The sequence below is a fragment of the Poecilia formosa genome, unplaced genomic scaffold (genome assembly GCF_000485575.1).
Source record: "Poecilia formosa unplaced genomic scaffold, Poecilia_formosa-5.1.2 Scaffold145, whole genome shotgun sequence".
Classification (NCBI taxonomy): Eukaryota; Metazoa; Chordata; class Actinopteri; order Cyprinodontiformes; family Poeciliidae; genus Poecilia; species Poecilia formosa.
In genome coordinates this window covers 35,883-49,243 of record NW_006800084.1, presented here as the reverse complement: position 1 = coordinate 49,243, position 13,361 = coordinate 35,883, and the positions used below count along the sequence as shown (strand labels likewise).

Sequence of the window (13,361 nt, the reverse complement as noted above, 5' to 3'; positions counted from 1 at the left end):
ATTAATTGTCATATTTAAAGAACCACTACTTTTCCTAAGGTTTTACAAAAAGAAGATGGATATATTTTCTTCAATGGAAATATATATATAAAAATATTCAAATTAATGACAAAAAACCATCCACATTTTTTTTATTATAAAATTCAATGTAATTATGTCATGAAAAAAGATAAAAACATTTAAAACCTGCTTTTGTTTATATACTGTATCTATTTGTAGCAGGGATTTATTGCCATTGTGTCTAATTTTGATCATTTGATTGAACAACTATAAATTCCTAATGATGTTTGAAAACACCAAGAAAAAGTGGCTGCACTATCAGAATTGTTTTTTTTTTTGTTTGTTTTTGTTTTTTGTACTGTTTTCTCTTCTTTTGGTTCCATTAGAGCACCAATAAATATTAAAATAAGATGATTACCCAGGGCAGTATTTCATGTTTCTGGAGCTTTGACTTCAGTGAAGAAGAGAATAAGTTGCAAACACAATTCTCCAGTATTTACCAGCATCTGCAGTGTTTAGGGTGACGTTTTAGTGTTAGTCATTTTGCAACACAAATAATTTTCTATGTAGGCCAAAAAGTTGACCTATATGCAGAAATGTAGGCCTCCTCTGGCCAAAGGACCTGGTTGCACCTGTTTTCTACTTGGTTTGTTGCAAAACTGCGAACAGGACTTCTTATGACTTTCTTTCAGCAGTAACTTTCTTCTTGTGGGGTGCATCACTAATAGCTGTCCGTTTAACATATTCACTCACTCGCCTGAGCTGTGGATCTCCACAGCTGCTCCAAAATCACCATAAAGGTAAACAAGGTTAGAAACTTTTTCTCTATTTTCTTTTTCATCTAATATTTCTGTCACAAACCTGCAAAGGTGAGTTGCTGCTGACCTCCATCTAGTCATTCATAATTCACAAGTTGAGATGACGATATTTAGCTGCTTATTTACACTTTTGAATCCAAAAACTCGCTACTCGCACCATTATATCATCCTCACCCATGAAGACGACTTTACTCAATGAAAGTCAGCTCTCTCTCTCTGCCGCTCTTGGGATTCTTCCACCTTGGAAAAGTTCTTGAACATTTTCTGAAGCTGAAATCTTCAATGAAGTATAACATTGTGATCCCTTTTCATGTTTTCTTTAAAAGAATCCTGTCATTTTCCACACTTCGTCCCTGACTACTTGCTGAGCTTGTGTCAGAAAAGAAAACCATCCCCGCAACACGATGCATCGGAAATGCAGAGATGGTAATCAAAATGAGCAACTTGAATTCTTACACACACACAGTTGGGAATCGTTGCCAAATAATTCCATATTTGCTTCGTTAAGACAGGATTTTTCCTCTTATGGTCGGGGTATCCCCAGCTGACCGTTATGTGGCTTTTTTTTTTTTTTGCTAAAGCTCGACTCTTGTCTGACCACACTGCCAGACTCACAGAGCAGTGCACTGATCGTTGTCCGCCTGTATCATCTACTCAGCCTTCTGGCTTTCTGTCTGACCGAGTCGCTTTGCCTTCATCACTCCTCATCAGTGTTAGTCAGGGGATCTGGGCAGCCAGATCCACAAACACTGATGTCGTTCCCAAACCTATTCAAACATTTTAAAATGTACTGTGTCATTGCTTCAGAAAACAGGTTTTGCCTAATTAGCCCTTTTACTAAGTGTCTGATGGAAAGGAAAATAACCAGGGTTGCTGTTTGAGTGCTTTGACTTAATGTGAATAATTTCACTAAAATGACCAAAGTGCTTTTTTTGCGTCTTTGCTTATGTGTAGCAGAAAATACATGTAGTTACCTCCAACACGCCAAATCTGACCTTTCACACACATTTCACTGCTCTCACCAACTACCTTGAAAATAATCTTGACCTTTCACCCCACACCGAAGGATCTTTCCCAAGTCTTTGACATGCTGAATGTTATGGCTCTTGCTCAAAGGAAAAATCTTTGGTGTCTCATCTGTTATGTGAATATTTGTCATTTAATAATTTGGAAAGAACAACCTCATTAATCCACATAGATTAGTTTTGACCGAGCCAACAGCCTGACCCTCAGGTGGGCCGTCTCTTTGCTTTTTTATGCTACGGTGGTATTCTGGTGCTGGGAAAATCAATGAGCTCAGAGTCTTAAGTGCTTAAGAATACGGCTTTTAATTTTGTAGTGTACCTCGGTGCAGTATTCTCTGAAAATGAGCCCTCATAGAGGGTTCCTATGAATGCCAGAGTGAAAACTCAGACCAGGCGCCACGACAACGCACAAGGTGTAACGTGCAGGGGTGGACCAGGTGTGTTTGGTGCGTGCCCTTCACCCCCAGTTCAGTCCATCAACAACTTGCTTTAAGGGTTTTGTAGTTCAAAACTTACACAAATCGCTATGGAAGTACAGGCCATTTACCATTTATCTTAATTTGAGTAATAATTATAATTTTTGATTATGTGTAATTTCTTTGTGATGAAATAAATCTTTATTCTGATAAATATCCAGACTTCTACGTATCATGAAGATACAGATATCTGCATGTAAGTTGATTATAACCAAGAAAAAATTTAGCCTTGGATTCAATTCCAATGAGGTGCAGTCAGGTATTATTAATAATAAAAAAATGTAGTTCTTTACAGACAAAATAAAAAGACCATAGAAGGTAAAAGCTGAGAAATATGTGTAAACTAAAAATAACTCAATTTCAAATCATTTTTAAAATCTTTGTAGCTGGATTTCCATGTCAGTGCTTCCTCTTTGCGTGTGAAGACACTTTTATCCTCATATAAAAGCTTCAGTGTCTTAACCTTCTGTTCTTTGTTGATATTTCTGAATATGACGGCTTCTGCCCTGCACATAATGATCTTCTTTACAGCTGGACAGACAGACTTTACTTTGACCTTCATCTGCATCTGTTTCCATTACCTTGGACGCGGGGAGGTGGGAGGGGGGGTATATTTATATATTTTACGCAGCTCCAGGAAATGTATGATTAGCCAAGAGAAATATGAGTTTCTCTATCTGCCCTTCACAGTCACACAAAGCGTTTCTTCAAACAGTTTTGGATTACCTTCCCATTAAATGTAAGCCGTCCAGTTAGACACCGGAGGTCTCTCTCTCTGCAGCACATGAAGCAGATTCTGAGAGGATTTCTTGCCTGCGGCGCGTTGAAGTCGAGTCAGATTCGGCAGATTTTCGTCCCTCTGCTGGCCACGCCCTCACCTTGTGAGGATGATTCCTTATACAAGCGAGAGTGACATCAACACTTTTTAAAATGTAATATCAGCTCCTGTGTAAGTAGGACACACTGTCCCGTTGCAGCAACAACAATGAGCCTACTATAAATAGCCTACTCTCCTAGCCTGAGGGAAGATCTCTCATGAAGGCAGGAGTGAGCAAACGCGACTTAGATCAGTCAGGCATCAGCTGCTCTGGACTTGATGTGTTTTTCAATCAGTGAGACGTTTACCTTTCATTTTCTTTTGATAAATGCAGTGCAGTCAAGATGCCCTATCAAACCATCGATGCACGTTCCTGATATGCAGACAAAGTTCAGAGTAACATAAAGTAACCAATCATGAAACAAGCAATAAACATTGTACTTTGTTAAATGCCATCAAATGTACGTCAAATCGATGTTCCAGTTACGATTAATTAAAGGCATCTTTGCAGTTTTCTGGAAGTTCATTCCCAATTCAAGGGTCATAAAAAATTAATGCTACTTCTCCATGCTTGGGTTTGGTTCTGGAGATTCAGAGGAGACTTGAACCAGAACACCTGCATGGCGTAATCAGGGTTTCCCCCAGTGCATTATAAGCCTGGCGGGCCACCAGGCTTTACTTGTGCCCCCCACCAGGCTAAGCACTGCTTTTTTTTTAAGTCTCTTTAAAATGTTTGCATTTTTTAAGACTTTATAGTTGGTGTTCAGACATTAATCGCCCAATCTTTTAAACACATAATTATCAAGTGATATATTCAAATTTTCTGTCAACTTCAAACATTTTTTAACTCAAAAACACGACGGGCGGCTGGATGAATGACTGCCCTAGTGAACAACCACCAGGCTTAGCAGGTTTTCTGTGGGAAACCTTGCATAATAGACAACATATCTTTGATGTATATAGGCTCTAAGTCATTTGGTGATTTATAAACTAACAACAGTGTTTTAAAGTCTGTTCTCTGAGGTACAGGGAGCCTCTGTAAGGACTTTAGAACTGGGGTGATGTGCTCTACTTTCCTAGTTTTAGTGAGAACTCGAGCACCAGCATTCGAGATCAGCTGCAGCTGTCTGATTATTTTAGTGTGAAGACATTGATCAGCACAACTAAAGATAAATGCATGTATGAGTTTCTCTAGATCTTGCTGAGACATTAGTCCTTTAATTCTGTTGATAAAAGGCCAACTTTCTGCATGTGTGTCTGAAGTTCCAGGTCATCACACCCAAATTTTCACTTATTTCTAGATGTAATAACCGAAGCTGCTCGCTGATTCTGGATCGTTCCTCTTTAGGTCCGAAAGACAATAACTCCAGTTTTGTTTCTGTCCAGCCGGAGAAAGTTATGGCACACCCATGCATTGATTTGTTCTAAGCATTTGTTCAGTGCTTGGATGGGTTCAGAGTCTCCTGGTGACATTGTGATGTAGAGCTGTGTTTCCTCCTGTGCAGTGGAAAGCCGGGGAGCCGGTTGGAATCAATCTTGTTGAGTCAGTTTGATGCCTAGATGGAAACATGAGCAGATCCGAGCACCCAGAGGCGCCCTGGAATTACACTCCAGCTAAAGAACGTGGAGGATCACATGCACAGAGTCCTGAAATCATCGCGTTTTGTCAATGTCTTTTTGGAGTTTGGTTGGATTGTTTTTAAACTCTGTACTGGCAGTGATGCTTTTGGTAAATACTTGCTGCTATTTTATTTTCTCTGGACATTCAGTTGATGAGAGATGTCGCAAGTTGGGATGTATCAGCTGTATGGTGATTTTGCCAAATGCCTTGCATGGCAAAAATGTGCAAATTAATGCAGCATAAAAAGACGCAGACATTTTTTTTTTCCGAACAGTCTATTAAACAAGACTAAACTTTGTTTTACAGTTTGTTAGGATGACTGAAGATAATTATATGTGCTAAACAGCAGAATTACAGGAGATTTTTTTCGTTTTACATTCTCCAAAGTGAGAAGTTTGCATATTTTAGAGTTTGGTAACGTTGTCTTTTAAACTAAACGACTTGGGTCAAACATTTTGGGTGTTCTCAAACAATCTTCTCACAATATGATGCAGGTATTTTGAGCCATTGCAAAAAAAAAAAATTCACTAAGTGAAATTTATACAGATTAATTACACACAGACTGTTGTTTTGACGCCTTTATTTCTGTTAATTATGATAATTTTCTGCATACAGTTGATGACAACGCAATATTAAAGATAAGAATATCTCATAAGACCAAAAAAAAATTAATATAAATGTACAAAAAGTATGTTTAATAGCAATAATAACATTGTTTGTTTTTTTATATATACTTTTAATCTGATAAACAAACCTCATTTGGATTTTTTTGTAAGGTTTTGAACATGAATGTAATATTTGTGTATGTAAACTTGTGATTTTATAAAAAAGTAATACTAATATTCTGTACAAAATATTTTTCTCAATATTCTGGTGTTGAGCAAATAGTGAATAAATGAAAGATTTTGGTAACTCCAAATAACCAAATTTAGTCTACTTAATTTAGTTTAGTTACTAAGAATTAAGCAAATGTTATGTTTCTGTCTTTCTAAGCTCGTCACATCTTTACCGATAAAGGCAAACGTGAAATTCCCTTTGAAGTTAGTCCCATTTTCAAATAACTTTATATAAAACAGTTGGCAAGACATAAACTAGCAGATTAGCGCTAATTTGTTTCTCCCAGGAGTTATTACCTGAAAACTTGCCACACTAAAGGATGCCGCATCCCTGAGGTCCTTTGTCTGGATGGATTTTCTGGTACGGCTTTTTCTGCTGGAGATATATTTTGGACTTGTGTATAAGTTAATTTTTTTTTTATTTTTTTTGCCAGTCTCGGAGTTGATTTTGAGATCACAGTTGAAAAATTGAACTGGTCTGAATACAGACTAAATGCGGCAGAAATCTAAAGAAAAACTTTGAAAGACCTTAAGACATTCTGCTCTCTTTGTGTTTGCTAAATGCAAAAAGTTAAGAGGTCATTTTTAAACCAATTACTTTTACAGAATAACCTGTTATATTTTTATACTAACAAAACTTTTTTAATTTATTAGTTTCAGCGTTAACTTTTTTTAATTGTATTTATTTAACAGGAGCTGCAGTGCAGCGACCCTCTGCCTGAGCAACAAATTAAATATAAAAATATCATCATGAAAAGTGCATGTGTGGTGCGCCAGCCTCTGCTCTACTGCCTGTCGAATATATCCCAGTTACAAGACCACTGTATGTACATAAAGCCTAATTTTCACATCAAGAGGACAGGCTTCAGGCCTCTGAAACAGTTCAACTTTGAGCGTAATGGAGGAGGGTTTAGCACTGGTTTGTTTGTTGTCAGGCATCTAAAGAAGACCCTGGAGAAGTCTGCGTTGAAAGCAAATCCAGGAAAAAGAAACAACATCAAAACGCATTTATAGCAGGAGAGTTGGCAGGCAGGTGTACATCTACAACAAAGACTTTAAGAACATTACAGGTTTGGATTTTTGTTTTTTTGTTTTGATGAAACTGCTGCTCAGTAAGAAAACTGTGATGTTTAAAATTATGCAGCTGGTGGGCTACTACAAACAGAATATTCAGCAGCTTCAAAATGCACAGAGGGAAAACATTTCTCGCTTAACGGCTTGTGTTATGCTGAAATACGTTGAGAGATGGTAAGAGTAATATGTTTTTTCTGTATTCCTGCAAACATGCTGATGCGGGCAGAGATTTCATTACGTGCTGCTGCCAGGTTTTGATTAAAGATTCGGCTTCGCGGAGGGTTTCCACCGAGGTATTTGAAGCGACGTTTGTCTGATATGTTGCCACGTCCTTCTTCCTCTGTAACCAGGTGTGTTAACACCTGGTTAACTTCTCTCGTCTTGCTCAGTTTTTGAGCATCATAACTGTAATTAGATTATCAGTGTAACAGGACAGTCATTGACTTCAGGATGTGCGCTCCAGTTCTGAATAAGTCAAATCAGTGTAATGGAGAAAAGCCACTATCTGTGAGAAGAGAGGCAAATCCTCTTTGAGACACTCGGGCAGACATCCAACTCTGTGCAGGACTGTGGCTCCAGCCTGCTTAATTAGAGTCGGTTCCCACAGGAATATTTAGGTCGATTGTCCTGCAGCTCAGCCGTGCTTCAGACAACACAGTGGGCGGGAAGAGCCCTAAAGATGGACAAGTCCAGAAAACCTGAAACAAACGTGGTCTGAACTTCACATTGTGCGTTTTACGCATCTTTGTGCAGTGAACAGGTTCTTGTTTTTCCAGCCTGAATATCTCATCCTATAAAGCAATATATTAGGAGACTTGGCCGGTAAAAGGAACAGAAGTAAACCAAAGGTTAAATTTAAAGATGGTTTTCAAGTAATTGTTTTTAGAAATGCAAAATATGTCTTTTTTGTGTGTGAAAGAAAATAGTTTTTAGCTGAATTTCTAACAAGCATGCTAAAAGTGTAACTTTCCTTTAGTCAGCTAAACGGCAGCATGTGGCAGCAGGTTACTCTGTTGTTTTAACCTTTACAAAAATATGTTGGGTTTTTTTTTTTTTGTTTTTTATATATCTGTTAAAACTTTCAGTGTGTCCTGACAGTAAAATATGAAACAGATTATCTGTGAAGAAAATTGAGCTCTTCTGATTTCTCTCTGTGCCATCTGCAGGAATAATCTGCTTGTTGTCAGAAACAACCAATCAGAGCCAGGAGAGAGGTCTTAATACTGTCAATCACACTTATGTAGGTGCTGCTTAAGATTGATGTTTTGCAGTAGCTACTGACTATGGAGAAACAACTTACCCTAAAAGGAAAATTGTTTGTCTGCCGTCACTGGTGGCTATGCTAACTAGCCTGAGTGTTCATGGCAGGCTCTGCTGTAGGAAAGGAGCACATACACAAACCTGATTGACAGCTCTAAGACACTCCTCCTGGCTCTCACCATGGGAATTTGTCCCATTTCCCCTCCTCCTCCTGGGGTCAGATCATGGGGTCAGACAGGGCCACAGGGACATGTCACAGTAAACATCAGAGAACGGCTCAAAAACGCCAAAGGTTTAAAATTTGACACCAGAAATAATTAAAAATAAGTCAGAGTTGTAAAATTAAACAGCATAGGCAACCTTGAAATGACGTTGAGATGGTTTGATCATTTTGGAGACCTCAGGATCAGTGCCGTTATAAATCGGATTTGACTAGACCGGTGGCCCTCCGAGGATATCTGGGACGATCTGAAGAGTTTGAGTTAAAGTCACCGACTCTGTGTTTTGTGATTCAGGCATCCTGTTTGAATTCCTGCCAACAGGGACTGCAGAGAGAGCCGTGAGCCATGGGGCTTTTGCTTTCTCTTCCATTTAATGAACATTAAAAATTAAAAGCAAGTGAGTTTAGTTGGTGCCTGCTTCAGGGCCTCATATTGTTTTAAGTACTGGAGTCTTCCTTTCTACTCTCTGTTAACAATAGCTTTTAAAACAGCTTTGTTTTCTTCTTTTTTTGCCAAGACTCTTTTGGTCATGTAATAATAAATGAGTAAGTCTGTTAACTGTGGCGATGTCTAACCTCTGTGAGCGATTTTTACACAGGCAGAAAACATTTTTTGAATCCAGGGATTGCTGAATATTTTTAGAGTCCTAAAAATATTTTTTATACCCAGATACTTGTTTTTTTTTTTTGTTTGTTTGTTTTTGTTTTTTCTCAGAACAACCCTGACTTCTTATGACTGTAGTAAATCTAATAATTTGTCATAAGAATATCAAAAATAAGTTTAACAACATATTGATATAAAAACAGAGACTGATGAAAAATGTTTACAAAACAGAATCTGAGAACAAGTGAGAAATGGAAAAGGAAACATATTTGATTTATTAGCATATCAGATCTGATTTGCCTTTGAAATTAAAACTCGATTTTGTAATTGTTTTTTTTTGGCTGCTGTTAGTAGTTTAAGAATAACATATTTCTTTGCATCACTAAAGGAATGTGTTCACAAAGAGGGATTATATAGAATTACATTTTACAGAGGTGTGGATAGTTTATTTATACAGGGTTCGCCTCTGCAGCAGCCATATCGGATACCTCTTACCCCCTTTGCATTGTTTTTATACCCAGGGTGATAAAAGTTTGAGAAACAGCTAAACCAGTAATAAAAATTAATAAATAAAAAGTAAAAAAAAAAAAATTTAACATTTTATTTGAAGGGGTGTGAAGAACTGCCTTAATGTTTGCTATATGTAACTCAACCCACAGTAAATATATATTTTTTTGACAATTACAAGTTAATAAGCACAGAAAAGAATCCAACAGCAACTACAAACACTGAACCATCGTTTACCTCCCCCAAGATTAAGAAATAATTGAAATAGACTTATTTACTTTTTATGTGCTGCTCTTGTGTGGATGCGCTGCCAACTGAGCGCAAACTAATTAAGCTGTTCGGGAATTTTTGTTCTCACTCAAGTCACAGCATTGATCGTTCTGAAATGAGTTACTTAAGTGAAAGAAAAAGTGATAAACGAAGCAATCAAATGTGCGTGAAGCAATGCCGAGTCAGCATTTATTGATTGAGGACATAGTGTCAGCGTTTACTGACAAAACCCAGATGCATAAAATTCATTTGATTTCCATTTTATTTGTGAATCTGAGCGTTTGAAGCTCATAAGAGCCAACATGAAGCATTAAACTGAAGTGCTTTGTTTGCACAATTCCCTCTCTAGGTCCTTGTTTTTTTGCTTGGGGCTCTTCATAAGTCATGCTACGGTAAACGCCAAATGTTTTCGTCTTATTGTAAACGGTCGTCTTAATAATCCTTTATTCCATAAAGAGAACATTCTGCATGTTTCTCTGTGTGGATTATTTGCTCGTTTGGAAGTGTCTCACCGCCGCATCACTAAGATTTGTAGCTAGTCTCTAGATACCGCAGCTTCATTAAACGTCACTTTGGTCACGGCGACTCGCCTCTCGCATGACTGGAAAGCAAATCAAAAGCTTCTTCAAGACAATATGGGAAACAATAAGTCAGAGAAGGTGCCGGGAATCTGTGCTTGTGTTGAAAATTTATGATGTGCAACTTCAAAAGTGAAGTCTGAGCGCAGAGTGTTGAAGCACAATGAAATCAGTTCGTATCTGCGAGAGAGGTAATTGGATTTATTGTTGAAATTGCTCAGAGCTATAAAGCTGTCGTGGGTTCAGCCTCGGAGCATCGGGGACGGTCCCCCCTCCAGAGACTGCTGTGAGACGAGAATAAATAAAGGGCTTCGGGGTGCAGAGGTGTAAGGGGAAAACAAACTGGATGGGGAACGAAGACACTGAACGCAACTCGGTGCCTTGCAAAAAAAAAATTAGCATTTTGTCACTTCGTGACAGATTTTATGTTGATTATCGCACAGATATTTACCTGTGAGAGCACTTGTTTTACAAAATGCTCTGCAAAGAAAAATCTTAAAAGTGTGGCGTGAATTTGTATCTCCGAGTCAATACATTGCAGATCCAGGGTCCGAGCTAGAGGTGGTGGCCAGCGTTGTCCTGGAAACTGGTTGGAAAGCTCACTTGGTGTCATCCAAGGTGACAGACAGGTCACTACACGGGGTAGTGACCTGTCTGTCACTACCCCTGACCGGGGTCTTTCTGTCTGTCTCGCACGCTCCCATTTTATAACAGTCCACAAGTAGTGCTTATCAAACAAGAAGAGCAGCGAGGGAGACGCTGAAAGCATGTTTGTTTTACCAGCATGTGAAGAAAAACACACAGGGAATTGTTGCAAGTTTGACAGACCCGTAAATCGATTAAAAGCTGCACTTATGAGGCCAATCTTTGTAATTAGAGATGCTGCATTCTGCTTACAGTCTTTGAAACAGGCTGCACCATCCTCCACTGTTTAACATCAGAACTACAGGAGATCAGCTGCACATCCAGCACTAACTATAGAAAAAAAAAATTAAATGACCGCTCAGTATTAAACAAAAAAAAACAAAAACAAAAACAAAAAAAAAAATGTTTCACACAGATGTATCAGTCCCCAAAGGAATTACCAGAAGCTTTGCAACGGGCCAAGGAGAAAAATGACTGAACTGTTGCTTGATGGTCCAAAGTCCTCCATTTATTGCATTTTATGTGGAAAACAAGATGCCACAGTGTGGAGGAAGAGAGATGTAAAGAATCAGAGTTGCAAGAGTTTTGTTATGAAGGTCATGCCAGAGCCAAGACCTGATACAACTCATATTGGATAACTGTAAGAGATTTATTATAAGCTTTAGATTAATTTGCAAAGCATTTTTCTTTAGAAAATGCATGGAAGTTTCAGCGTAACGTGTGAATATGTTAGCTCCTGATTTACATTAAACAAAGGGGGATCTTTCTATTGCAATACCTCAAAACGTCATGTTTAGACTATTCAAGCAGTTTGAATCTATCAAGCTGTGGAGGAGTGCAGAAAAAAAAAACCTTTTCCCGCCCCCATGGTGTCTTTTTAAAGCTTTTTGTAATGCAGAAAAATATACTTTTTTTTTTTCTTTTCAGGAGTTGAAGTTTAAAGAAATCACTGAGCTTTCTCACCTGTAGGTGATTTCACAATGTTTGGGTTTAATTAAGTCTAATGTTGGACTGAGAAGAAGCAGACTGCAGGAGCTCAGGCGGCTGCAGAACGGGAGAGGGAGGCCTGCCAGAGCCGTGACCTTATTTTACATGTTGAAGTTAATGGGAAGGAACAAGCACTGTCATTGCGGTTTCTCCCCACCCTGCATGCGGTGCACACACACATACACAAACAAACAAATTTGCTATCATGGCCCTACTTGCCCCAGTGGACGTTGCTTGAAATGTTTTTGTTTTTGCTTTCTTTCCGACGCTTATTTATTTATTTATTTATTTTTTTAATTAAGGGTTTCTGTCATTTCTGATTCATTGCTTTGTAAATGTTCTCTGACTCACTGTGTGTTTTCTTCCAAAACTGAAGGTGGTGGCCTTAGGGAAGAACACCAGGGGATACCACTATATCGTAGCCAACCTGGTAAGAGCTAGCACAGACTCAACACACAATGGTGCTCGGTGTGATGCAATTAAGTCAAAAAGAATGAAACCCTCACATTTAACTCCACGGCAAAAAGTCACACGACTACGGCCACGATGGAAAAGCTAAATCGCTTTCTAAAGTTTCTTGCTTTATTATCAGCTAGTCATGCTTTTTGCTCTCAGGGGATCTCCAACACGAGTCTGGACAAGGTCTTTTCTGGTGGGGCCAACATCACAAGCTTCCAAATCATCAACCCAGACAGCCCCATCGTGCAGCAGTTCCTCCAGCGCTGGGAGCGCTTGGATGAAAGAGAATTTCCAGAAGCCAAAAACACTCCACTGAAGGTCAGCGAGGCGTAGCTGCCGATACTGCAGAAGCTTTTATTTTTTATTTCTTATTTATGCTCAAAGGCAGGCGTTTCCCCTATCGCTCATTTCCCAAAGTTCAGAAGTTTTAAAGTAACTCAAAAAAGTATTTCTTCCTCATTGATTTGCTGAAAAATGCTTTGATGACCTGTGCCCTGAAATTCAGTGGATTGTTTGAGCAACACAAGGTAATGCATAATTGTGATGGAAAGAATTTCCTACGTGATTTTACCTTTATTTATTTTTTTTTTCATTTTAACAAATATTTTAGAAGAATTTGAATAGTGTTCCTTTTTATGCAAAAGGGCTGCAAGACTGTTGGTGTCTGTTCCAATTTTAAACATCTGGACACCAAAAAGTTGCCGAACGATGCCCAAATCAATCAGATAAGTTAGAAAGCAACTGTGTACTTCAATTTTCTATTCTCAAATTTACTGGACCAGTCAAGCACATGATTGTGCATTAATCTAAAAAAAAAAAAAAACACTGCATTGTAACACTAATTGTACGTTTAGGTTTGTTGCTCTGCTGGAGACCTCTGTTGGAAGTAGGTCAGACTGGATTTTTATTTAGGGGTAGCAAAATAAAGGGGTCCTAAAGCAAAACACTTCAGACTTTCACCTGTAACCAATTTTGCAAACCCTGTTTCCTTTCCCTACCCCCTCGCAATTATGTGTTGATTGATTGACGGACATAAAAACACACAATACACAACAACAACAAAAACTTGTTGCTTTTTTTCTAATTCTGTGGTTGTCATGAGACAAAGTGTGAAAATGTTATGAATACTGTTTCGGTGCAAGAGGCTGTGATTGCAATATCACA

General features: G+C 38.4%; 1 protein-coding gene across 4 annotated transcripts in view; it reads left to right on the top strand.

Moving 5' to 3' along the window:
• gria3a (glutamate receptor, ionotropic, AMPA 3a) overlaps positions 1-13,361 on the top strand; it is an 81,106-nt gene that overhangs the window by 35,935 nt on the left and 31,810 nt on the right. For all 4 annotated transcript variants that reach the window (XM_007563100.2, XM_007563104.2, XM_016676966.1 and 1 more), the window contains exons 4-5: positions 12,115-12,168; positions 12,354-12,515. In XM_007563100.2, the coding sequence (XP_007563162.1) occupies positions 12,115-12,168; positions 12,354-12,515 (216 nt within the window). The remainder of the gene's footprint in view (positions 1-12,114; positions 12,169-12,353; positions 12,516-13,361) is intronic.